The sequence below is a fragment of the Zootoca vivipara genome, chromosome 13 (assembly GCF_963506605.1).
Source record: "Zootoca vivipara chromosome 13, rZooViv1.1, whole genome shotgun sequence".
Lineage (NCBI taxonomy): Eukaryota > Metazoa > Chordata > Lepidosauria > Squamata > Lacertidae > Zootoca > Zootoca vivipara.
Genome location: NC_083288.1, coordinates 10,291,084 through 10,315,628, shown reverse-complemented (window position 1 = coordinate 10,315,628; position 24,545 = coordinate 10,291,084). Strand labels below are relative to the sequence as shown.

The window sequence follows — 24,545 nt, the reverse complement described above, 5'->3', positions numbered from 1 at the left end:
ATATATGATTTTTTAATTTGTGCTATTTTAAATCCCCTACCTTCATATTGAATCCTCTCTCTTTTGCTTCTTATTGCTCAGATGAAAATGAGGTGTTTTTACACTACGGTGTACTGTTTTATGAGTTAGCTTGTGTCTGCAAGCCATAGGCCCATATATACCGGTAGAAACAGCTAAGGAGGCGATGGTACCTCCTTTGATATATCCAGTTTAAGGAAGAATCCTGTTTCACTTGAATGTCTTCATACTGCATTTTAAATGCTAACTGAAACAGAGGCTCTTGTTTTCTCCGCCTGTAAGTGTGTTTATATTACACTATTACCCCTACCCTGGGTTTTCTGAATACAGAGGGGAGATGCACATACCAGACATTTTTAATATTCACTACAGCAGTCACCAGTGTGCCTATAGTGCTGAATAAAGTATAAATTGGCCCTTAGACCTTTTACAACAGGGAAGGTTGTAAACCTCTGGCCTGCAGGTGATGCTCCCCTTTTCAGCCTGTGCTGCCCTCCTGTATTACGTTGGTTTTAAAAAAATCTCCTATTGGTGCAGTAGAATATTTTTTAAAAGCTTAATTGTTGCATGGAGGGAGTGGCCAAGCAATTTTCAGTGTTGGTTGAAGCTGTTGAGGTAAGTGTTAACCTCCATGTACTGATCATATATATTGTGTTCTCAGTGCCTAACATTGAATAAACCCGGGTGCATAAAGATTTGTCCCTGTCACTGTATCTTAACTGCTACTTTAAGCCCAGGTTGTGATTCTGTAGGAAGCTGGGAACTTTCCTAACCTTCCCCATTCCTTCTTGTTCTTTCAGCCAAAGCTCCCCTCTTCCTTTCTAGGGGGTGGTATGTTGGGCACATCTTTGTATCAATAAATAAGAAGCCTTGCCTGGGAATTATCTCTGCATGCTCTCCAATATTTTGTATGAGAAACAGGGTTCTTGTCTTTTGAAGGTGAAGAGACCTTGGACTATGACAGCGAAGCTAGCTGCTTGGGGGATTCATCAGGCCTTTCTTCCCAGAGTGAGATTCTCACCACACAGGTATGAAATGGTGCAGTTTCAGGCATGGCTGTGAAGGACTAATGCAGACAAGCTGCCGCAAGGAAGGATAAGATTTGGGAGGAGAGAAGTTTTGGAAAGCTAGTGGTATACAGGAACCACATGTCATACTGGAAACATGGTTGAACCTTTATCACTGGAGGCCTTTAAGAGCTGGTTGGACCAGCATGGATTAACGAGCGAGAATCAATCTTATGTTATTTATTGTTTGTTTAATAACTCATTCTTCTTCCCAATGGAGCCATAGGTGGCAAGCACATCCACTTTTTTTAAAAGCATTCTAAAACAGTTTAAAGCATTTTAAGTTATCATTAGTAACATTATTTCATCCAATGATCTTTGGGTTGCCAGGGATAGCATTTTTCAGCCACCAAATACATGGTGGATAGGAATGTTTTCAAAGTTAATAATGTTGGAGATGGGTGCTCCTCACCAGGGTAGGCATTTCACAAATAGGGAACCGCTACTGAAAAGGCCCTGTCATAGGTCAGTTTCCAGTGGCAGCACCCCCAGCAAGGCCTTATCTGCTGATTGTAGGGCCCGAGTTGGTTGATATTGGGGGGGTGCTCTTTGGGGTACTTGGACCCCAAGCCATTTTGGGCTTCATAAGCTACTACTAACACCTTGAATTGGGCCTTGTAGCTCACTTGCAGCCAGTGCTGTGCTTAGCAACCACATTCTGCATTGGCAGCAGCTTCCCAAATCCTATCAGTTTGCTAGGATGGACAATGATCTGGAAGTTGGGAGTCCAGCAATATCTAGAACATGACAGTCAAACCTTTCATACCAAGTGGGCCACAAGAGTACTTTGACCTGAAACTTATTGGTGTTGTGGGTGGGGAGAGAAGAGGCCAAAATTTCACACACACACGCGCGCACACACACACCCAGTACCCTTGCGCTGCCTTCCAGAAACTGGGTAAGTGAGGTGCTGGGCTTTGGGAAGGAAATATGAGGATCTGACAGGGTCCTAGAGCCTGCCTTCTCTCCTCCTCCCCAAAGCTGAGAAAATGCTAACTGGGCTTTGGGAAGGAGATGGGAGGACTCTTGGACCCTGTCAGAGCCTAAACGCCTCCTTCCCAAAGCCCAGCACATTGCTTAACTGGCTTTTGGAAGGCGGCACAAGGGCTGTGGGGGAGGGAGGCATCCAGTGTTGCTGAGGGCAAAAAAGGCATCGAGGGCCGCATGTGATCCTCAGGCAACACATTGGACTGCCCTGGTCTAGAAGGCACCTCATGGGCTGCTCTAGGATCTCCTTCATGGAAGGAGAAAACAATGTTGCTCTTACCATGATATGTTCATTCTCTTTAGCGCAGGCATAGGCAAACTTTGCCCTCCAGATGTTTTGAGACTACAATTCTCATCATCCCTGACCACTGTTGGGATGGTGGGAGTTGTAGTCCCAAAACATCTGGAGGGAAGAGTTTGTCTATGCTTGCTTTAGCGGGTATTGGTATCTTACTCACCCAGGTATGGTTGTTTCACTGCTTGTGATCAGGCTGGGAGAGACTCCCGGGGCTTTCAGTCAGAATAATTTGAGTACAGTGGTACCTCTGGATGCGAACAGGATCTGTTCCAGAGCCCCGTTCGCATCCAGAACAGTACACAACCCGCGTCAGTGCTTCTGCACATGCGCAGGTCGCAATTTGGTGCTTCTGCGAACCGCCGAACCCAGAAGTAACCCATTCCATTACTTCCGGGTTTGGCGCGTTCGTAACCCATGTTGTACACAACCCGCAGCATTCGTATCCAGAGGTATGACTGTACTGAGAGTACTCTCCTCTTCCCCATCAATCTTCTCTGTGCCCTTGCTTATACCTCTGTATTGCACCACAACGTTGACTTAGATGGCATGCAAGGATACTCTCTGTTCACTGAGAAGAGATAACTTATCATGGGGAAATCCGGTGTTTTGTTCTCTCTTCCTTGCAGCAAAAAACTGCCATGCGAAACAGCTTAAAGAAACTCCAGCAGAAGATGGCTATTCTTAAAGAAGTTCTCAAACAGGGAAGCCAGAGTGCTGTCTGTGAAGGATCACCGCTTCCTGGTGAGGAAGATGATTTCACTGGAGGACAGACAAGATCAGCAAGGGGTGAGCAATGCAGTCCCTTCTATTTTTTCCTCAGGAAGATTGTCTGGGTATTAAGAATGCTTTCCTACTTCTTATCAAACACCTTGAAATTGACCTGTGCCTTATTTTCTATTTTCAAATATTGCATTATGATTTTCTTTGTAAAAGTCATAAGCTACTGACGCAGAGAGATGCTGAACCTACGGTAAGTTAATTACTCTTGCCAGCAGCTGACTTTGCTAACAAGCTACTTTGAATAGGAGATAACATTGAACTACCAGTCTCCGCCATTGCCTCACACATACTCTGTTATTGGGCCCTGCTGAGGGATAGCTAGAATGAGGGAAAAGGGAGTGAGCTTCTCCCAGGAAGGATAGGAAGCTGCACAAGAGGAGCACGTGGGATGACTCAGGTTTCAGTTCACAGGGCACTCACCCACACACTGCAGATTCACGAGAACTGCCTCTACTCTCAGTCCTTCGTTGCATCAAGTGTCCACCTGAATATTTAAAATGTTTTGGAAGTTCTGACTAGACCACACTTTGAGCCTACAGGAGCTCCCTGACTTAAAGTTCTCACTTTAAAGACTGGGTTGTATTCAACATAGCATTAAGCGGGTTTTCCCATTAGCTAGCACAAGGATTTCCCAGTGCACAACAAAACAATCTCTGCCTCTCCTCCCTTCCCCTGCTCTCCCTCCCCTGAATTTGTTCTGGGGATGCAGGGCAGATTTGGGGCAGCATAGGGGAGGAGAACTGGGAGATGAATTGTGCATCTTCCACCAAGGTAAAGCAGTCCTCCATATAGATCCAGCTTTTAGTTAAAAAAATCAACTCTGTTTTCACAAGATTCCCATCCTGTTTTCACAAGAACCCATCCTGCCTTCTTTCTTTCTATTCTCATCCAACCATGCCCCTTGAACTGGGCCAGTTTGCACTGGTCACTGCCAGACCTTCAAGTTTTATATTGTCAGAACCAAGTCCCTGCATCAACACATATTTCTCTTTGTATCCCTTCAATAAATTGGGCCTTGAGAGGAGGCTGCCCCTGGATTCCTCAGTCAAATTGCCCTGGGAATGTTAGACCTAGTTCAGTCTTCCAGCAACATTCAGATCCCAGAGAGTATCCTGGCTGACTCTTGTCGGGAGTGCTGCCTTGCTACACTGTTGCTTTCTGAGAGAGAGCATTGCTGGAAGAGATATGCCTGGTCATTGGTGCATACCTTTGCAGTTCAAGTTTGCAGCAAGGCCTACGGTTGACTCCAATGAGATCAGTTCCATTTGTCACATGGTTCTACTTCCTGCCACCTTTCCTAGGCTCAAACATCCCCTCTTCCCAACCCCCAAAGAGGAGTGGTACAAGCCTGACATGCAACAAACGTGAATCTATGGTAATCAAACAGCCTATTAGTTTCCCAACATCTTAGCTTTCCACAACAAGCAGGAAAGTTTCCAAAGCTAAACCCTGTATCTCTAGCCTACAATGTACAGCACATGGCCCCTCAATGGTCACAGTTCATTCCACAACAGTGATGTGACTTCAGCATTCATCACAAATGCTCCATTGGAAGAGTTTTAGCAGGCCACCTGGACCTCGGCCTCTTATTTTGTTAAGCATTACCGATTGGACATACTTGCTTCTGCTGATGTGGCTTTTGTAAGAATGGTGTCCCCACAAACCCTTTGCCCTTAGGCCCTGAGTAGGGAGGGGAAAGACCAGGATGTTGGTATGACAGTTGAACATTCCAGTTTAGGTATCTTCTTCCACTAATAGAGAACTTACCATGGAAATTTCTTCTCATCAGTACATGGAAGGATATTCAGTCATACTCAGGCTCACCTTCAAGTTCCCTTGCTGGTCATAGGGTAGATGAGGGATGACACATTTGGCTTCTGAGGCATACAGTTCAGCTTGATTTAAGTCTGGGGATCCTTTTCTCTCCTTTCCTCTTTCTTCCCCCCCTTTTTTCTAGTAGTGTTTTTACAGTTGTGGTTGTTAATGTATTGGCGGTACTATGCATGTCCTGAAACTGAGTTGAGGGTCCTTGTCTCAGCAGAAAGGACAGCACCAAGATTTTCTTAGTTCTTCCTTTGGAATGAGTCAGAGGAGTAATCTCCATTCACAGTTAAGATGAGAAGGAACCTTCTCAGCAAGTCCAGTGTTGTTTGCCCTCTTCTGATCTGTTTATCCTTGCTCTTTTATTCCAGAAACAAATGTTTCTTCTGTCTGTTAAAGCACCACGCTATAGTATCTGCTGATGATGCAATACGGAGTTAATTTAGCAGTTTACAGAGGAGTTTATGCATCAGTTTGAGCTCTGTTGCCATGGCATTGGTTTTAAAATGCATTCCCGTCCCCATATTGTTGTGACAGTGTATCTGATTAGCTTGTTTTCTTTAGCTAGATAAAACCCAGAAGCTACCTTGGCTTTGCAGGGGACCCCATTCTTTTGGAATTGTGACCTGGTGTACTGATAAAATTTGTAATATAAATGCTACTCCAAGAAAGTGTACACGTTCATTCAGGGCTTTTATTTGCTACTCACTCAAATTGTTCCTCTGGGCAAGGAAGGCCAGTTTAATTGCTGCAACAACAACACAGCTGGGTCCCTCTCTTAGATTAACTTCATAACCTTTACTTTAGCTGTTGCAGGGTCCCAGGTGCTTAATCTTTTGACACCCTATGGAGGCAAACATGGGATATGGCTACTAGGCATCATTGCCTTCTGCAAGAAGGGTGGGCAAGCGAAACAGAGCAATGCTAATCTCCACCAGGCTTCAGGTCAAAGGTTCTCTTGGGAAATCTGTGGGGGAGCCAGCTATAAAACACCAGCAGCAGAAAGTAACAGAGCTACTTCCAAGAGGAAGAATGAGGCCCATGCCAAATGAGCAAGATGACCCAGAAGTTTAAGGCAGCTGAAACGTTTTTAAAAGTTCAGAGTAACTGTCACGTTAATGAGCTGACTGCCAAAGGGTATTGCGATCTGCATTCAGTGCCAGTGATTCTGTAGAGTATGCTCATCTTTGCACGTCTGATCAATTCACATTTTTCAACCCCCTATTTGCAAATATGGCTTCTTTAGACTTGGTTATATGGCTGTAACAATTGGGGGTGGACAGCAGTGATTGCTGAGTTCACTGTCACTTGACTTCTCAAAAGTCCTTAAGAACATTTTGCCTCTTTCCGTTCCACACACACACAAAATAGCCAACGAGGACTCAAATCAGGACAAGGATTCAAAACTTGTCATTGCTTTGCTTTGAAAGGGCATCACACAACAAGAAGCTAATGTTGGGGTTGTAGTGGATAGCTTGATGAAGATGTTGATCCAGTGTACAACAGCTGTGGGAAAGGCAAACTCCATGCTAGGAAGCATTAGGAAAGGAATCGGAAATAAAATGCCAACATCGTAATGCTGTTATACAAATTTGTGGTGTGACTGCATTTGGAGTATTATGCACAATTCTGGTTGCCTCACATCAAAAAGGATGTTACAGAGTTGGAAAGGGTTCAGAAAAGGACAAGCAAAGTGATCAGGCGGATGGAGTAATTCCCTATAAGGAAAAGTGGCAGTATTTGGGACTTTTTAGTTCAGAGAAAAGGCCTGATAGAGGTGACATGATTGGAGTTAATAAAATTACGTATAGCATGGAGAAAGTGGAAGCTTTTCTGCCTCTGTCATAACACTAGGACTTGTGGACATCCAGTGAAGCTGAACATAGGAAGATTCAGGATAGTTAAAATGAAGTACTCCTTCACACAACGCATAGTTAAACTATGAAACTCACACAGAAGGCAGTGAAGGCCACCAATGTGGATGGCTTTAAAAGCAGATTGGACAAATTCATGGAGGAAATTGGGAGTAGGGTAGGCTTTTCCTAATTCTACAATAAGGGAGAAAGTTGATTAATTAATTCCCCACCTACCCCCAGACATTCAACTAGCTCAGGCTTGTAAATGTTAATTTGCCTTCTCACTTAATGGCAAATAAGAATATTTCCCAGCTGACCGGGCATGGCTGTTTCTGTAAACTGGAGGAGCTGTTCCTTTATCTAATTCATGCTATTGATATGCAACAGATGGTTTGGTATGTGTGACCAGACATGCTAGTGAAAGTTTTTGTGGGCTAGCAGATTTTGTAGATTCTTCTGTGGCTCCTAGAAGCTGTCAACAAGCAACAGTGGCCACCCTCCAGGAAACTTCTTCAACTGGCCGACTAAACCAGGTGAGGGTCTCAAACCCTGGATGAGTTAGGGACTTTCCCTGCATGCAAAGACAGACTCTGGTGGATTGAGCAGTCGAAACCAATAGTGGGTCCAGTGGTCAGGAAGGCAATTTTTGCACGTGCTATATAGAGGGAAGTGAGGGGGCAGGTGGGGCTCAGCCTGGGAAGGTAGCCCATCTAGCAGAAGGAAAACTCTGATCCGAAACCTCTGATGTCCTGTGGGATATCCTTGGGGAAAGAAAACGCTAAGGAGTAAACCCACAAGGCGGTTGGTGCCTTGTAGGCCTCCTTCAGCAACTCCTGCAGCCAAGCTGTGCCAAATGTGTTGCTCTACTTTCCTTTGGACCACATCAGTGAGGCTGAGAGGAGGGACGTTGTACGGGCAGCCCAGGACCTTTATATACACCACCCAGGCTTAGACCAACTAATGAAGAGGTTTGGCTTCATCCCTGGAGACACACTCCATTTTCTCTCGAGACAGATGGATGCCAAAAAAAACCCCCAACAACAACAACTCTGAGTAAAACTGAATTGAATACCACCCAATATCTTTAACATAAATCGCAAAAGTGATTAGCGACTTCTAGAATGGCTGTCATGAGTCTGCTGTGCTTTTCTGGTTTATTTTCACCCCAATCCCCCAGTGATTCTAGGGCCAGTCTTTCTGGGTTTAGAAGCCCACTGCATTTAGACACAAACAGAACCTTATCTAGTGTGAGAATAATATGCTGTTCCTGATGGAACTGGTTTGCAGGCGAATGTTTTTGCAGCAGTTTCAAATCCAATCAAAGCCAAATCCTTAGATAGCTATAAATAGCACGTTTGAGTTTTAAGTCGGTGAAATCGATTAATTAGCTTCCTCTGGGCTCGGAAACAGACTGAAGACAACTTAATTAACAGAGCCCTTGTTTGGGCTTTCAGGCCAGAATAAAGTATTTTGGGGCTCCTCATAAAAGCTTCAACCTGATTACATTTATTGATGGCTTGATTACAAATTACAGCGTCTCTCCTGGCTATTAAAAAAAACACCTTTTGCCTCTTTCTAATCACTTTCTGGGGAGAAGAGATATATTAAAGCTCTTTTGAGACACCGTAAATAAGAAGCTTTAAAAAAAAAGTAGTGAAGAGAATGTTGCCTCAGGCCTGTTCTGCTCTTTCCATGTTTCTTCTGCTGTTTTATCATTAGTTCCACCAAACGCATCACTTGACACCTTGTGTTTTTTTCAAGTGATTGAATATTCAAAGTATAATTTGAGTATTGAGTTGGTAGCGTATTCTATACTGATGCAGGACTGTGGGTGTTTTATAGACCGTTAAAGATGCAGCTACTCTCCAGAGTCAGGAACTAATATGGTTCTACATTTTATGATGAATATTTCATAATAAATCAGCAAAATACTAAAGCTGCTTTAAAGACTGATGTCACTTCAAGTTACTGGCGGAGAATTGTGTCACTAGCATTCTTTTTTTTCCTTTCAAACTTGGAGGGTTGAGGCATTGGTCGAGAATCTAGACCAACTCACCTAAAAACAGAGTGCCCTATACTAAGTACCGGGTATATCTTTTATTCACCCTTATACACTTCATAAATAGCTGTGGGAGAGTTTCTCTGTAAAAATGCCAAAGATCTCAGAAGCCTATTCCTCGGTAACCCAGAGCAAGGCTTTCTTTTAGTATGGCTGCCCCTGTTTCTGTGTAATATCTTTTGTAATATCTTTCCTGTTGAGATACAGCAGGTGCCCACTATCTGTATTATCTGGAAACATTTTCTGACAGGCTTTCCTGGCTGGATAAATGGGTTTTTACCAGGGATGTCTACTTTGTATGGTTTCACTTTTGATGTGAATGTATTTGTTGTTTTTCTGTGTTTAACTTTCTTCTTTCTTCTCAATGTTCATCACCCTGGGAGTAGTTGTCTATAAGGCAATTAATAAATCAGTGATAATAGTAAGTATAAAATAGAGTTAAAACATGTCCATCGGTGACAGACACATGCAGGCGCCATTCCACCCGCTCAGCCTTCTGTGGAGCTGCCAAGAATGTTCACAAACATTTTAACTCCTCAAGGGTGAAACTATCAGGAATAGAACGTAGAGAATATGTTGCTGTTCCTTAAATTACATTTAAGAACATTTATTTTCTGAGCTTTTTCTCTAAAGCTTCTTAAGTTTCTGCAAGATAATGTTGAGGTCTACATACTATTTCTGATAACCATATAATAAAGCTTTGCTTGCAGCTCCTCTATAATTTTGTTTCTTAAAATAAAATGCAGGCATTTATACTCTAAAAAAATTCATAAATACAAATTGTCAGCTAATACTGCATGATATTTCATATTCTGAAAGCATTGCAGTAAATTTAGGTGTGATAAGAAAGGAAGTGTACTTCTGGCATCCATGGGACCTTTGACGTAGGTTAGGCTGATAATGACTGGTCTAAGTGATGGATCTTTAATCCGTTCCAAATATGGAAGAAAATGCTTTTGTAATGGATATATTTTCTTCTTTTTCAGGAAGTAAAGCAGATTTGACTTCTGAAAGTAAGCAAAGCCTCCAAGGTGCCTTTTCTACCCCTGTGAGAAACATGCAAGGGACTCCAGGGTCCTCAACGTCTAAAGAGCAGATTCCCAGCCTTTTGGCCACAGAGACAGCAATGGGGCCTCCTGCTGCCACACATGATGCAGGAAGACAAAGTGCATTGAGGCATAGTGCACAAGGAAGTCCAGTCTTGCCCTTGTCACGAACCACACATTGTAGTGCAAGCAAAGGGAATTCAAAGAGTCCATTTCTGACAAGCAAGAGGAATATGTCTCTGGTGGCCTCAGGTCTGAACCAGGGCGAGTTGGTAAGCACTCTGTCAATGGTAAAATCAGTATGATTCATATTATAGAGCAAGGATCAGAGGCTGCAATTCAAATCCCGCTCTTTCTCAGTTTCCATCTAAGAAACTACTCAAAACCATGGAATTTATTTATGTGCCCTCATATCTAGGATCTGGTGCTGGGAGAGCATGCAACCTGCTTTGAGAAATACTGTTGACAAACACTCAGCCCATTCTTGTTTTTTAGCAGGTCTGTAAAAAATTTGATAGTTAAAGAAGCCATAATCAAAATATTTCTTAGCCAGCTTTGGCAGTACTGAAAAGTTATGTAAAACTTTTAGACTCCGATCTAAAATTGCTGTAGTAAACAGGGCTTTTTGGTTTTCTTTCCTTGTTTTAGAGAAGGGAAATGCCACTTCTTCTACTATGAAAGAGTAGCATAATACTTTTTATTAGGTCCAACAGAAGTGGCCTACCTGGGTAATGAGAGTGGTAAACTTATGGGAGAGTGTCACTTCCAAGAACCAACTACTGAAAGAGGCATTAGTGAGACCTTTATTTTTAAAGGTGCTTAATCTCACTTTATTTGATAATTTCTGGCTAGTCTCTAATGTTCCATTCTTCGGGAGCATTCTTGAGTACACAGCAGCATCTCAACTTCAGCTTTCCCAGACAGTATGGATTATCTAGATCAGGCTTCCTCAACCTCAGCCCTCCAGATGTTTTGAGACTACAATTCCCATCATCCCTGACCACTGGTCCTGCTAGCTAGGGATCATGGGAGTTGTAGGCCAAAAACATCTGGAGGGCTGAGGTTGAGGAAGCCTGATCTAGATGTATATCATTCTGACATTAGGGTTCCATCTTGTCCCCTATGCTATTTAACATTGACATGAAACTGCTGGAGACGTTTTGGAAGTGATGTCACCAATATATGGACAACACTGAATGGTCTCTCCCTTTCCAGTTTGCCCTTCCACCACATTCCAGGGGGGCTGTTGTAATTATATACCAGGAAAGGGTAAACTGTCTCTCCCCAGGTACATAGCTGCCAAGTTTTCCCTTTTCTCACGAGGAAGCCTATTCAGCATAAGGGAATTTCCCTTAAAAAAAGGGATAACTTGGCAGCTATGCCCAGGTATTGTTGGACTCCATCCAACATGGTCAAGCATCAGGGATGATGGAAGCTGTTGTCTAACCATACCTGAGGGGTCACAGGTTCCCCAATGCTGTTCTAAACCATGGCCTGTAGTCAGTAATAGGATGGATGGCATGTGAATATGGTTGAGAGAGATACTAATAGAAACTTAATCCAAACAACAGAGGCGACCCTGATCCATAGGACTTCTGATCTGGGAAGAGTAACTCAATCTCTCTTGAACTGGGTAGCACTCTCCTTGAGAAGTCAGGTTTATAGTGTGAGGCTACTTCTGATCTGGCCGTGAACCTGGTTGCCCAAGTAGCCATGGCACAGAGTCTAGGTAATCTTAGTTTTAATTATTGTTTTACTGTGGTTATTTTAATGTTGTAAGCTACCTTGGACATTGATACGGAAAAGGAGGGTGTACGTTCTTAAAAGTTCTTAGAGGCTCTATAGAGAAGACAGCAATATCTAATGTGCTGATAAAATAAATAATTTCTAACTCCAATATTTGCTTTGTTTCTAGCGACTAGTACAGATGTTTGCCAGGAAGAATGAGAGCACTTGGTCTAATAAGATTTCTAATGAAACAACTCATGTAGTAATGAAAACAGGTGAGTTGGGAACCCAGAGGAGAACTTTCCCATCTGCATTGGCACATAAAGTGGATGAATAGGTTGGTAGGTATGCCTTCAAGACGGCCGGAGTTCAATTTAATAATTGCATGAAGAGAACCAACAACTGTTAAATATGGTTCATTACTGAAACTCACAAGCTCAGAGAGAGTTTTTTCTGATTACCAAATGCTAGATACCATCAACACAGGATGGAGCCTGCTATCATACTGAGCTTTCCAGATACATGTGGCTGGCCACTGTTGAACACAGAATGCTGTATTAGATGCCCCCTGGTCTGAGCTAGCACAGTAATTTTGAGGATGTGTTGAATGGGGCTTTGAGAGTTCTGAGTCAAAATCCAAACTTGACCTTTCCTGCTATGGTTTTGTTTTCTGTTCCTTGTAGATAGAGAGAACTGCATACTCTTTGCTTTGGTAATTCAGCTTTTGAGGTGGTGGTGGTTGTTATTATTAAATGCAAATTTCTATCCCACGTGGCTTGCAGAGATAAACTGCAAAAGCTGACAAGTTATGGGAAACTCATGGATAGGAAGATAAGCTGAGCAGCTTTCTAGTAGTATAGTTTCTTGTCTTATCCTGTGGCTAACAAAATATATTATGTCTCAAAAACAAACACGCATGCTGTTTTATTTGATTATTTCTTCATTTTTTCAGATTGCCAAGGCTAGCTTTCCTTGGCACATAATTTGGTTTTGTATCACCACTGAGAAGGTGATAGTAATGGATCAACCAGGTAATTCCTGGAAAACAAAGAGAGAGAGAGAGAGACTAATGTCCCTCCTCCGCTTTCCAAAAAGCAGTTTAGATCTTGAAAGGCGCTATAGCCTGCTTGATACATCCTGTGAATCTGCACAACATCCTGGCAGGTACCTGGCAGAACTTTCTAAGGGTTGCTTGCTTGTTAGACTACTTGGGCGTGAGCCAAATAATTGGGCCCCTGATTTCACGTGCCATCTCCCCTCCCTCTGGCACCCCTTACCCTGTCACCTAGCAATCTTTTGAAGATACTACTGAGCGCGAAGGATCTGCTGTTAAAGGAAAAACCATTTTTAAAAATCCCATTGGACTTAAACCCATGCCCTTGGGGATGCCTAAATAGAGCATTCATCCATTCATTTTATTTGTATGCCACTTTTCCTCAAAAGAGATCATGCGCAAAACAGCTTACAACAAAGAAAACGGGTATGCATTTCAAACAAACACTACAAAAGCAGTTTCATGATAACGTAGCAAAACAATAGCAAATATAATAACATGCCAAAAAACCCACCACATTTCAGTACTATAAATAGAACAAGATTACTTAAACAACACGCAGCACCCAATAGCAAAAAAAAAACCAAGGGAGCTTCACAATTTCACCTTAGTCCTAGAAACACTTCTCCCATGGTGTTGCGCACAGTCCCTCTCTTTTGCAGAAGCTTCTTACAAGGTTTCCAAAGGGAGGGGAGGGCCTAAGCACTAATTGAGATCTCTCTGCTTAATTTTCAGATGAGGATCTGGTTTGTGAGCGGACCCTGAAATACTTCCTAGGTATTGCTGGACAGAAGTGGGTGGTGAGCTACCATTGTAAGTGTGAACATTCATTGAAATATCTCTATTCTCTCCCCTTGCACTCTGGGCAAAATTCAGCAAAATAATCAGGCAGAGGTAACAGGCTTTTGGCTCTCAGTGCTCTCAGGACAGGGTGTTTCTCAGCCTGGGTACTGCCACAGGGAATTTAATGTTTAGGATGCAAAAGCCAAACTAGATGAAACATTTGGCGATCTCCCACATTTTTGAGGGTTTTTTAAAGTTCAAAGTGGTCATTGGGAGGCCAAATGGGGGAGCAGCAGCAATCTTTCTCCACACCACAGGAACTGTTTTCCTAATCTAAATTTCTGTCCCCCACCCCAGGCTGCTGTTTGCATGATGTGGCCGAGGGAGGGCGGAAACATACAAGTGCCATAAAGCTTCTGGTATCTTTGCCACTGCTGCCCTGTGGCCCTCCAGAAATTGTTGGGTTGCCAGCTCCCATCACCCCTGACCATTGGCCGCATGTATGGAGTCCAACAACCTCTGGAGGACTACATGTTTTGAATTTGCCCACATTTTATCTAGCTTGGCCCCAACATAAGCTACCTTTTCAGTGTTTTTAGTCTGCCTGTCTCTTTCTGCAAAATAAAGTGTAGGCTCTGTATTTCCCACCCCACTTGCATCATCCAAGTGTGGAGTTTGGCACTGGGCAAAGAATTCACCATCCTGAGAATTTCCGCTTTTAGCAGATGTGGTCAGTAAATATGGACAGTGGTGAAATCAAGGAGAAACAAGCAAAAGATGCTGTTTTTGTGAAGTTAGGGATTCCGTGCACTTCTCCAAAAAATGAACTATGGGAAACAAGCAAAGAGATGTAAATTTGATTTAGTTTGGCCTAATTCATACAGGTCTTTGAATTCTCTCACACACACCCCGACCATTTGAATTCCTTTAAAGCATCAACCTACCTAGAGTTGCTCTTGGCTGGACCAGCCCCTTTTCTCTGGAAATAAGCCATAAACTGTTTCAGTTCAGCATTTGTATTCTTGAAGGAAATGGATTTGAAATCTCAAAGGAGTGGGGAGGATAAAGTTTCCAGCAGTGTATAGTAATACTGCCAGCAGGCAGTATTATTTAAACATGGGCTTGCTCTTTTGCACCACATTGATGCAGTATTTTATTTTATTTTTTGTATCTTGAGGTAAGAACTAAAGATTGTGTGGCAGGTGCTAAAAAGAGCTATTTACTGTATTATTATAATTAATAGTAAGCTTCTGCCTGATCTGTCCTAGGGGTTGTACAGTCACTGAAGGAAAGAAGAGTTCTTAATGAGGTATGTCTGGTGTCTGCTCTTTTGCTTTTTTATGAGTGTTCGGACCCCTGGGCTCTCACTTGTGGGGTGCCTCAGGGCTCTGTCCTCTCCCCCATGCTTTTTAACATCTACATGCAGCCGCTGGGAGAGATCATCAGGGGGTTTGGACTGGGTGTTCATCAATATGCGGATGATACCCAGCTCTACCTCTCTTTCAAATCAGAACCAGTGAAGGCGGTGAAGGTCCTGTGTGAGTGCCTGGAGGCGGTTGGAGGATGGATGGCGGTTAACAGATTGAGGTTGAACCCTGACAAGCAGAAGCACTGTTTGTGGGGGACAGGAGGTGGGCAGGTGTGGAGGACTCCCTGGTCCTGAATGGGGTAACTGTGGCCCTGAAGGACCAGGTGCGCAGCCTGGGAGTCATTTTGGACTCACAGCTGTCCATGGAGGCGCAGGTCAATTCTGTGTCCAGGGCAGCTGTCTATCAGCTCCATCTGATACGCAGGCTGAGACCCTACCTGCCTGCCGTCTGTCTCGCCAGAGTGGTGCATGCTCTAGTTATCTCCCGCTTGGACTACTGCAATGCGCTCTACGTGGGGCTACCTCTGAAAGTGACCCGGAAACTACAACTAATCTAGAATGCGGCAGCTAGACTGGTGACTGGGAGCGGCCGCCGAGACCACATAACACCGGTCTTGAAAGATCTACATTGGCTCCCAGTACGGTTCCGAGCACAATTCAAAGTGTTGGTGCTGACATTTAAAGCCCTAAATGGCCTCGGTCCAGTATACCTGAAGGAGCGTCTCCACCCCCATCATTCTGCCCGGACACTGAGGTCCAGTACCGAGGGCCTTCTGGCGGTTCCCTTGTTGCGAGAAGCCGAGTTGCAGGGAACCAGGCAGAGGGCCTTCTCGGTAGTGGCGCCCGTCCTGTGGAACGCCCTCCCATCAGGTGTCAAAGAGAAAAACAGCTACCAGATTTTTAGAAGACATCTGAAGGCAGCCCTGTTTAGGGAGGCTTTTAATGTTTAATAGATTATTTCATTTTTCTGTTGTAAGCCGCCCAGAGTGGCTGGGGAAACCATAAATAATAAATTATTATTATTATTATTATTATTATTATTATTATTATTATTATTATATGTGAACATTTTGCAGAGTACTTAGAATGGGGGAGCAGGAGGAAGGGACTGAGGCAGGGCCACTATCGAAGGTGGCCTTTTGTCTTTAGTTGATTTCGATGCTAATACTTATAATTGATTTATTGGATGCTTTAGCTGAGAATCCTACATTGCAGGGGGTTGAACTAGATGTCCCTTGGGTCCCTTCCAACTACGATTATATGGTTCTGTGTTGGAAAAGGCATTTCCAACATTATACCTCCAGCATCTGTATGAATTACACAATGCCTTCCCACAACTTACGGAGGGGTTACGTTCCAAGGATTGTGCCTGAAGCCAAAATCGCATACAGTGGTACCTCGAGTTACAAACGCTTCAGGTTACAAACGCTTCAGGTTACAAACTCCACTAACCTGGAAAAGTTACCTCAAGTTGAGAACTTTGCCCCAGGATGAGAACGGAAATTGTGTGCCGGCGGTGCAGTGGCAGCAAGAGGCCCCATTAGCAAAAGGACGCCTCTAGTTTCAGGTTAAGAACGGACCTCCGGAACAAATTAAGTTCATAACTAGAGGTACCACTATATAGTCAAAACCCATTGGGTTGAATGGCAGGTGGGGTTCCAAATTCATTTCCCCCCAGAAGCCTACCTCCTTTTTTTTTTTGCCATGCGCATAAAGCTGAATGCATACAAGTTACATGGGCTTACTGTACTTGAAACACCAGTTTTTAATGAATCATTCTCTAATTTAAATTTAAGGAAGCATTCTGTTTAGATTCTAAAGCAATTTACAACTGTTTGGACTCGTGGTTCCCAACGTGGGGCACATGCCCCACAGGGGGGCAATTTGATTTTTAAAGGGGACAATTCGAGAATTCATTATTAACAGTAAATGGCCTTTTAGGCTTCCTCCATGTGAATAGTTCACTTTTTGAATAATAAGAATTATATGCCACGGAGTGTGGGGCGCATCAGGATTTTAGAGATGCTTAGGTGGGGCATGGCCAAAAAAAGGTTGGGAACCACTGGTTTAGACTGTATAACATGTTCTGAATTTGTTCCATTCCTCTCTAACCTCTTTAACTTCTACTTTACCTGATTCCAATGAACATTGTAAACAGTTCAGAGTCTCCTTTTTAAATGAACATTTATTTGATTATAAGTGTGCAATGAGAGCTGTTGTCTCTATACAGCCCCCCCAAAAAAACCCCTCTCCTTCTGTCTCAGTTTTCACAGAGAGGGTTCCACCTTCTATAATGCAAGCATTCCTTTCCTGCTTCGGCCATGCAGAACTGGCCAAACCAACCAGAGTTTCATTGTCATTTCATTTCATGTGTGTCGTTTTCCAGGAGGACTTCGAAGTTAGAGGCGACATGATCAATGGGAGAAACCATCAAGGACCCAAAAGAGCAAGGGAATCTCCCACTGGAAAGGTGTGCATCCGTTAACCATTATCACTTCTACAAGGGAATATGTATCAGTCCTGTACAATTCACAGGAATCTCTTGAGACTATGCCCCTCTCCAGCTCCTCCTAAGGTCCCCCCCCCCCAGCAGAGCTCTTAGTGTGGTGGCACCCACTCTTCGGAATATCCTCCCTCTGCAGATTAGGATAGTGCTGAATTTCAGTGCCAACAATTTGTTCTTTCAATTTGTACGTCTTTCAATACTTTTTAAAATTCAACAAGGTTTTTCAGGACAGCATTGTTGGATCTCTTGTGCATGCTAGATTTACACGTGGATTTAACATATTGTTTTAACTTGGTGTTCTGATTTTATTAATTTTTGTGCACCGCAACAATGTTTTTGAATGGTGGGTGGTTTATAATTATGTAAACAAGGGGGGGAAATACAGTGGTACCTCTGGTTACGAACTTAATTCGTTCCGGAGGTCTGTTCTTATCCTGAAACTGTTCTTAACACGAGGCGCCATTAGCGAAGGTGCACTGCATGCGCACCTCTGGCGCATCCCGGCGGGGCAAAGTTCGCACCTGGGAGCAACTACTTCCAGGTTAGCGCAGCTCGCAACCAGAAGCGTTTGTATCCAGAGGTACCACTGTATGACGAATGTATGGCCATAAGGTAAATGCAAACAGGTAGATTATACCCTCCTGAGTAATCCTTTTAGAAATGCGTAACGCTGCTTGCCTGTGAGTGTGTGATTGACACTTTGTAATTCCTGAAAATGAAATACCATTGATAAGCATTTATGGCGGCTCTTATCTTTTTAAGAAATAGTTATATTCTGAACCCTCTGACTACTTCTAACTATTAAAAACTAATAAGGAAGAGGCTGGCAGAAAATAAAAAGTCATGTTGCCCTGTTGCTATAGAAAGTTAATTTCTAGTTCTTCAAGGAGCGAAGGAGGGTTATAATTAGGAGCTGATGCAAATTGTGTTCAGGATCCTGCTGCAAAGCTTTGATTCTGCTTGGCTGAATCGTTTATTTTGCCTCCCATCCCTGGCCTGAAGATGTAGTGGCCTGCCAGTTCGGCCAGTATTTTTTGCCGTCGTTGTTCTGCATTGCCTTGTCGCCATAAAGACTGATTGGGATGGAACGAGAAACGCTGCTCTTTTAGATGGAGACAGGGTTTAGTTAAGTGCTCAACTTTTATCTAAATGTCTAGTGTTATTTTTAACTCTGCTTGGATCATATTAGCTGTACATATTCAGGTCTGAGCAGACCCCTATAACATAGTTCATACCCATATTGAGCTCCTTAGTTTGGGAGTTCATTGCACACCCCTTCTGACACTTCTGCTTTCCTTTCCAGCTTTTCCAAGGCTTAGAAATATGCTGCTACGGGCCATTCACTGATATGCTCCCAGGTGAGGAGATTGCGATAAGAGAGAGAGGTTGATAAGAGCTTGAAAACAACCCAGGCGATAGAGGCCACTGAGAATCCTTACTGGGGATGGAGAAGAATTGTGTTTGGTTTCCATTTAAGCAAATGGACCTAATCTGCACCTCTCAGACTAAAAGATTGGAAAGTTAATTATCTGTCAGGTGTCACATATATCTGACTGTTGTGATAGTTCTTGTCTCAACAAAAGTACCAAAAGGCATTTAAAAAAGTATCTCGGGATAAAATAATTTTAGAAATATACCGGTATGCACTGAGATGAATTCCACATTTAAATATTTATTTTGTGATAAAATACCTATTTTAGTGCATACAAATTCTGGTATGGATTTTTTTTTAAAAAAAGTCTGTAGATTAATCCAGAAATGGAATGGAACAAACATGAGTAAACACCTGTAAAATTGATATGGCTCAGAAATAGATTGATCTGTTAATCCCTCTTCTTGAGTTCCTTTTCATTGTTCAAAGACAAGGAATCTTGTAAAGTGAAGCAGTAATACTATTATCTTTGATCATGCTCAGTCACCGATGAAATTATCCAATATTGCCGAAGGAGACCACAGCACCCTGAGATTTCCTTGCTTGATCAGTCATTGTTTTCAAACGCTGGACAAATGTATGCTCTGCTCATATTCTGCCCCAGGAAGAAACGATGTTGTGTCCCGAATAAGTTTTGCAAATTAATCTGCATCTCTTTTCTTATTTTGCTCTGCTTCTGGTTTTATCAGGCGGGGGGTGGGGGGCTGACTGGATCTGACCAGCGGCCAGATCTTGATCTTGATGTCCCCTATCCCCAGCAGGTGACTTTGACAGGTAGCCACCTGCCATCATCATGACATCATGAAAGTATTTTCCTTTGGAGACCAAAATGAATTCAAGCAAAGCTGCTTGTGTGGTTTGAAATCAAACGGGGGTGGGGGTGGGGTGGCGCAAAGGTAGCATTTCCTTGTGAGACTTGCTGCAAGCACCATCACTGTAAGCCCTGCTTTGAGCAGGAATTAGCTGCATTACCTGACTGGGAACTCTGTAATGCAGCTGATCCAAAAGGAGCTTGCTGTCACCACCAGTCAGCTAATGGGTGCTTCCAACAAACCTTGCTTGAGAGTGCACTTTAAGGTTCCTGATTCTTCCTTTGCAGCGAATTAGGGCAAAGCTGCCTCGCAAGCCAGATTAAGACAGCTGCTGGGCCTGATTTGGCCTGCGGAGGTTCCCCACCACTGTCATAAGGAATGGCAGGATAAGGTGTCGCAGCCCACACCTTTCCAGATTCATTTAGGGAGTCATGTCTTTGGAATACAACTCCTGAATCTCCCAAAGTTTGATAAAAATAAAATGTCCGTATATCTCCTAACAGATGTGAGAAGCTATTTGGGGCTTGGAGTGTGTGTGTGTGTGTGTGTGTGTGTGTGTGTGTGTGTGATGTTGGTTGGGGTAACCTGTTCTACCATTGTATATTGATGTTGTGTCTCTCTTTCCCTCCGGGTGGAAATTGCTTAGAACAATTGGAGTGGATGGTAGAGCTGTCCGGCGCCTCTATTGTGAAAGAACCTCTCTTATTCTCACATTCAGCAGTAAGTGTGGGTTTAATGTTGTGGGTACAGAGAAATAGGCCAATCTGAGTGTGTGTGTGAGAAACAGACCGACAGAGGGAGAACATTTCCGTTTGCGCCCTTTAATTCCTTTAAAGCACTGATGAATTTGGCTTGCCTTGTTTTTTATTCGGCTTTATAGACCCATGGCCTGTGTTGAGCAAGGGTGTATGTATGGGGTTCTAACTGCATACAGAGTCAGACCAGCAGTTCATCTAGCTCAGTACTGTGCAGAGTATGTGTGTGTGAGAGTTGGGAAGCCACACCCACCGCCAGCTGTGGTCATGTCATACTTTGGCCACACCTGTGCAGCCCCTAAAAGCCTGGTCACAAGGAAATATAACCCCTGACCTGAAGAAAGCTCCCCACCTTTGCTCCAAACACCAGTCAGATGGCAGCTTGTTTCCTAGCGCTGCTGCCAGGAATGTTTTAATCTGAAACGTTGTATATATCAGGCACATGCAGTTCAGTGTCAGAATGTGACCTGCTGATGTTTGCTTTTAACAAGTCGCACACACCTGACACTATATAAGACTGCAACATCTCACTTGCTGTCCGAGCAAAGAGCTATGGACAATTTGATGCTGAGAGAACATGCATTCATGGGGGAGTGCAATTTTCAGTGTGCCCTTAGCCCTGTGCCACCCTTGGCTTCAAGCCTGGTTTCTCTGGCACTGTCTTATGCTCCTAACGTATTTGCTTTGTCGCCTTGCTTAATTTTTGTGTAGTTGGGAAGGTTGGGAGAAGGTTTCTCCTCAATTCCCTGTCCAGTTGGAATGCTGCAGCAAAGTGAACAACAACCTGTCCCAACAGTATCTCTGGCTGCAGACAGGCAGGCAAATTTGATCCAGTATATCCCACCTCCTCCTCCTCATTCTTCTCTTTTATCTTGCAACCCCTAGAACTCTACTGCTGTGGTGGTCGTTCAGCCCGAAGCTTGGGGGGAAGACACTGCCTGCCAAGGTGAGATTATCATGCTGCCCATGCCTCCCAAGATAAACATAGGTTACAAAGTGTCCGATTATGTACCAGTTTGGAATAATAAATACCAGCCATGACAGAATAACTGTCTAGAGGAAACAGAATTAGCTGTGCAAGGCTCTGGATCAGGAGTTCACATTTGTTAGCTTGACTTTACTAGTCTGTAATAAATAATGCCTAACACCAACCCCCATAGCCCTGTAGCACGCACAAAGGGGTTTGGGGAAGAGGTGCTGGCTTCTCTCATTTGCACTAGTATATGGGGAAGGTAAGAAACTGAAGCAGTGCTCCCTCTTGCCACTGCTCAGAAGAGCAGTGTTTTACTTTCTCCTGACTGGGATCTCGTGACAGCTCCAGGGAAGGAAAGGGGCTGTATACTGCAGGCATCCTGTTGCCTAGAGAGCTAGGGTCATTTGGTGCCAGTAGACTGGCAAGCCTATTTGTGGATCCTTCCTGGTGGAACGGTAAAGTCTCACATTGATGTTCTGTAGTGGTGAGAGCTGGTAGTGCCCCCTAGTCTCCTAGTTTCCCATTTGTTTTCCACTTGATACTTCCTAAAATGGCTTTGGGGGAGACACAACAAGGTTACATGAAGGAGGAGAAAACTTTTCCTCCTTCACTGGCTCACACATACCTGCCTCTCTTTCCCCAACATGAAGGGCAACGGATGTGGATTAGTGGCTTAATTTAGATTAGGTCATGGGCTTGGCCCATCCTTACCCACACATGCACACTATCACTCAAAGTTGCTTGATAGCTAAACAAATAGCTAACAAGTAATGTCAAGGGGTGTTGCAGCGACAGTTCAAACCCGCTCAAATGATCTGCCCCTTGTCATTTGCAGTTTTTGTGCGTCTGGCATTTTGAAAGGTCATTCATCAAAGATGCTCTGAAAGAAAGTGCATTCCTGAGCCCTCTGGGTAGAGAAAAGGGGAACAAGAGAGTGTGGGCATTAAAATTCTCACAATTGATCTTGTATTGCAGGGATCCCACCGCAATGCAGTGCTACTGTAGTCTCACGAGAGTGGGTGCTAGACAGTATTGCATGCTATCAACGCCAGGCATTTGACGAATACATCTTGCAACAGGTGTGAAAGGACGGCCTTTTGAAATTGCTCATGAACACAGAATCTTCAGGAAAGGATTTCTGTGGAACTTTTGTGAGAGGCTTCCTCGCAGACAGTGTGGTTTCACTTGCAAGATAAATATTTCAGTTGGCATGAAAACGCCCCGCCGCCGGCCAAAGGCAGAACTTAAAACTGTGATACTTCTATCTTTGCCGTCGTGAGCCAAGCAATAATGTGTTCTTCTGTGGTGATGCAGATGCATTATTTACTATCCAATTGCTGCCTTGTTTGGGAGACTTTTCTCTTCATGTCTTGGAGATGTAATCGTTTGAAAGAGTTATATGGATCTGAGAGCGTCAATTAACTCAGGAAAATGGCAGTATTTTATCTGCTTGTGCAATGGGGTAGGGTGTTCACATACAAAGATGCACTTATGCTGGATAACTGGCATAGCAACATCTAATAAGAGGCACTGTCAGACTGGAGGTGGCACACACACAAAAAAACACTTCAATATGGGCCCCTGCAGCAGAAGGAATTGTCCCAAGTCAAATATTTGTTTTGCTCAAAGTAAATAAATCTAGCATCTCTCTAGCAAGTTAAATGCAAACAGGTTTTGATCATTATACAGTATTCTTGGATCCACAGAAGACCTAGCCATTATTTTCTTCTGCGTACCATGGGACAAAGCACCCATTTTTTTTAAAAAAAAAACTTGCTGGCTTAGTTCCCACAAGTATGGAAAAGTGCCTTTGAAACATCAGATTTACCACTCTTATTGTCAAACAAATTGAGATTCATAAATAAAATTGGCTTGTTTATAGTTAAAAGAGGGGTCGATCCCATCATGTTACTAGATACTTATTTTCTTTTTCAATCTTTGATTGAGCTTTGAAAGAGTTTTACATTGCATAATGCATTTGGAGCAATCTTTTGATGTTCTGCAATTCTAAAAGCAAGTAAGTCAGGTGAAGGTTTTGCTCACTCACACACTTCTGTGTATGCATGTGAGAGTCAGTTCCGACACAGAGCTGTAGTTTTCCATTTTGGAATTTTATTTCACCAATACCTGCCAATATGGCTTAGTAGAAGAACAAAAAATACTCTAAAACTGTAAAACGGCACATTGTACAGAGTGCCATAAACCCATGACAAAACAGACTGCAGCAAGAAATAAAAATGGTTCCAGTTGAAAAGTCACCACCATAGCTGCCAAGTTATCCCTTTTTTTTAAGGGATTTTCCCTTATGCTGAATAGGCTTCCTCGTGAGAAAAGGGAAAACATGGCAGCTATGGTCACCACTCCATTCCTGCACAGGTTTTATCTGGCATGTAAGATCTGTGTAGAGCAGGTCCCCTTCTTGAGAGGATGGGATTCTTAAAGGTAAAGGCACTACCATGAGATCCAGACATTTGCTTACCCACCCTGTGCAGCAGGAGAAGTCATCTACAGAGTTCCCATTTGCTCAGGTGCCAAGCAGAATGAGAGTCCTGCCTTCCCTCCTCCTTCCTAGAAGGTGACAGCACAGTGATGATGGAAGACAGACTTGCTAGCTAGGTCCTCACCAAGGGCTTGCTAGCTGACTCTCGTTTCTTTACTTCCACAGATGAGAATGGGCTCGCTCAGAAGCATATTTTACAGTGTGTTGTTTGTTTAATATTTTAAATATTTCATGGTAGCTTTTTTATTGGCATTCTGTTTTTGATAAGTTTGCCAGCTACCCTGAGGCTCTGGATCCAGCAGTTTTATGTTTTCAAATAATGTAAGCAAAGGAAGCTTACTTTCTGCAAGCATGGGAGCATGGTTGGGATTGCTGCTCCCTCCACATCCAAGCCTGAAGAACCAACATAACGTTTAAGCCTCCTATAGCAAAAGAGCCTTGGGGGCAACCTTACAAAAACACAATGATTCTGCTTGCACTGTACAATTTCAATATCAGTCAATGAGGCCCAATAATCTTTTTAATAGATCTCTATGTGTATACACACAGGCTACAGAGCAGGGGTGTGGCATTTAATTGATAAGTAAGTTGGATGGATTGGCTAAAATGGTGCACATTTTAATTAGGCAGGTGGTTTTTTAAAATGTAATTTTTAATGCATGTGTTTATATATTAAAAAAAACTTCACATGGCAAGCACTA

The 24,545-nt window shown here is 43.3% G+C and overlaps 1 protein-coding gene across 3 annotated transcripts in view; it reads left to right on the top strand.

Annotated features, from left to right (window-relative positions):
• Positions 1 to 23,100, top strand: part of BRCA1 (BRCA1 DNA repair associated) — a 46,481-nt gene extending 23,381 nt beyond the window's left edge. For all 3 annotated transcript variants that reach the window (XM_060282280.1, XM_035136493.2, XM_035136495.2), the window contains 11 exons: positions 958 to 1,046; positions 2,997 to 3,156; positions 9,873 to 10,204; positions 11,848 to 11,935; positions 13,450 to 13,527; positions 14,766 to 14,806; positions 17,253 to 17,336; positions 18,676 to 18,730; positions 20,263 to 20,336; positions 21,257 to 21,317; positions 22,320 to 23,100. In XM_060282280.1, coding sequence (XP_060138263.1) covers positions 958 to 1,046; positions 2,997 to 3,156; positions 9,873 to 10,204; positions 11,848 to 11,935; positions 13,450 to 13,527; positions 14,766 to 14,806; positions 17,253 to 17,336; positions 18,676 to 18,730; positions 20,263 to 20,336; positions 21,257 to 21,317; positions 22,320 to 22,429 — 1,172 coding nt within the window. In that variant the 3' untranslated portion in view covers positions 22,430 to 23,100. The remainder of the gene's footprint in view (positions 1 to 957; positions 1,047 to 2,996; positions 3,157 to 9,872; positions 10,205 to 11,847; positions 11,936 to 13,449; positions 13,528 to 14,765; positions 14,807 to 17,252; positions 17,337 to 18,675; positions 18,731 to 20,262; positions 20,337 to 21,256; positions 21,318 to 22,319) is intronic.
• Positions 23,101 to 24,545: the final 1,445 nt, after the last annotated feature.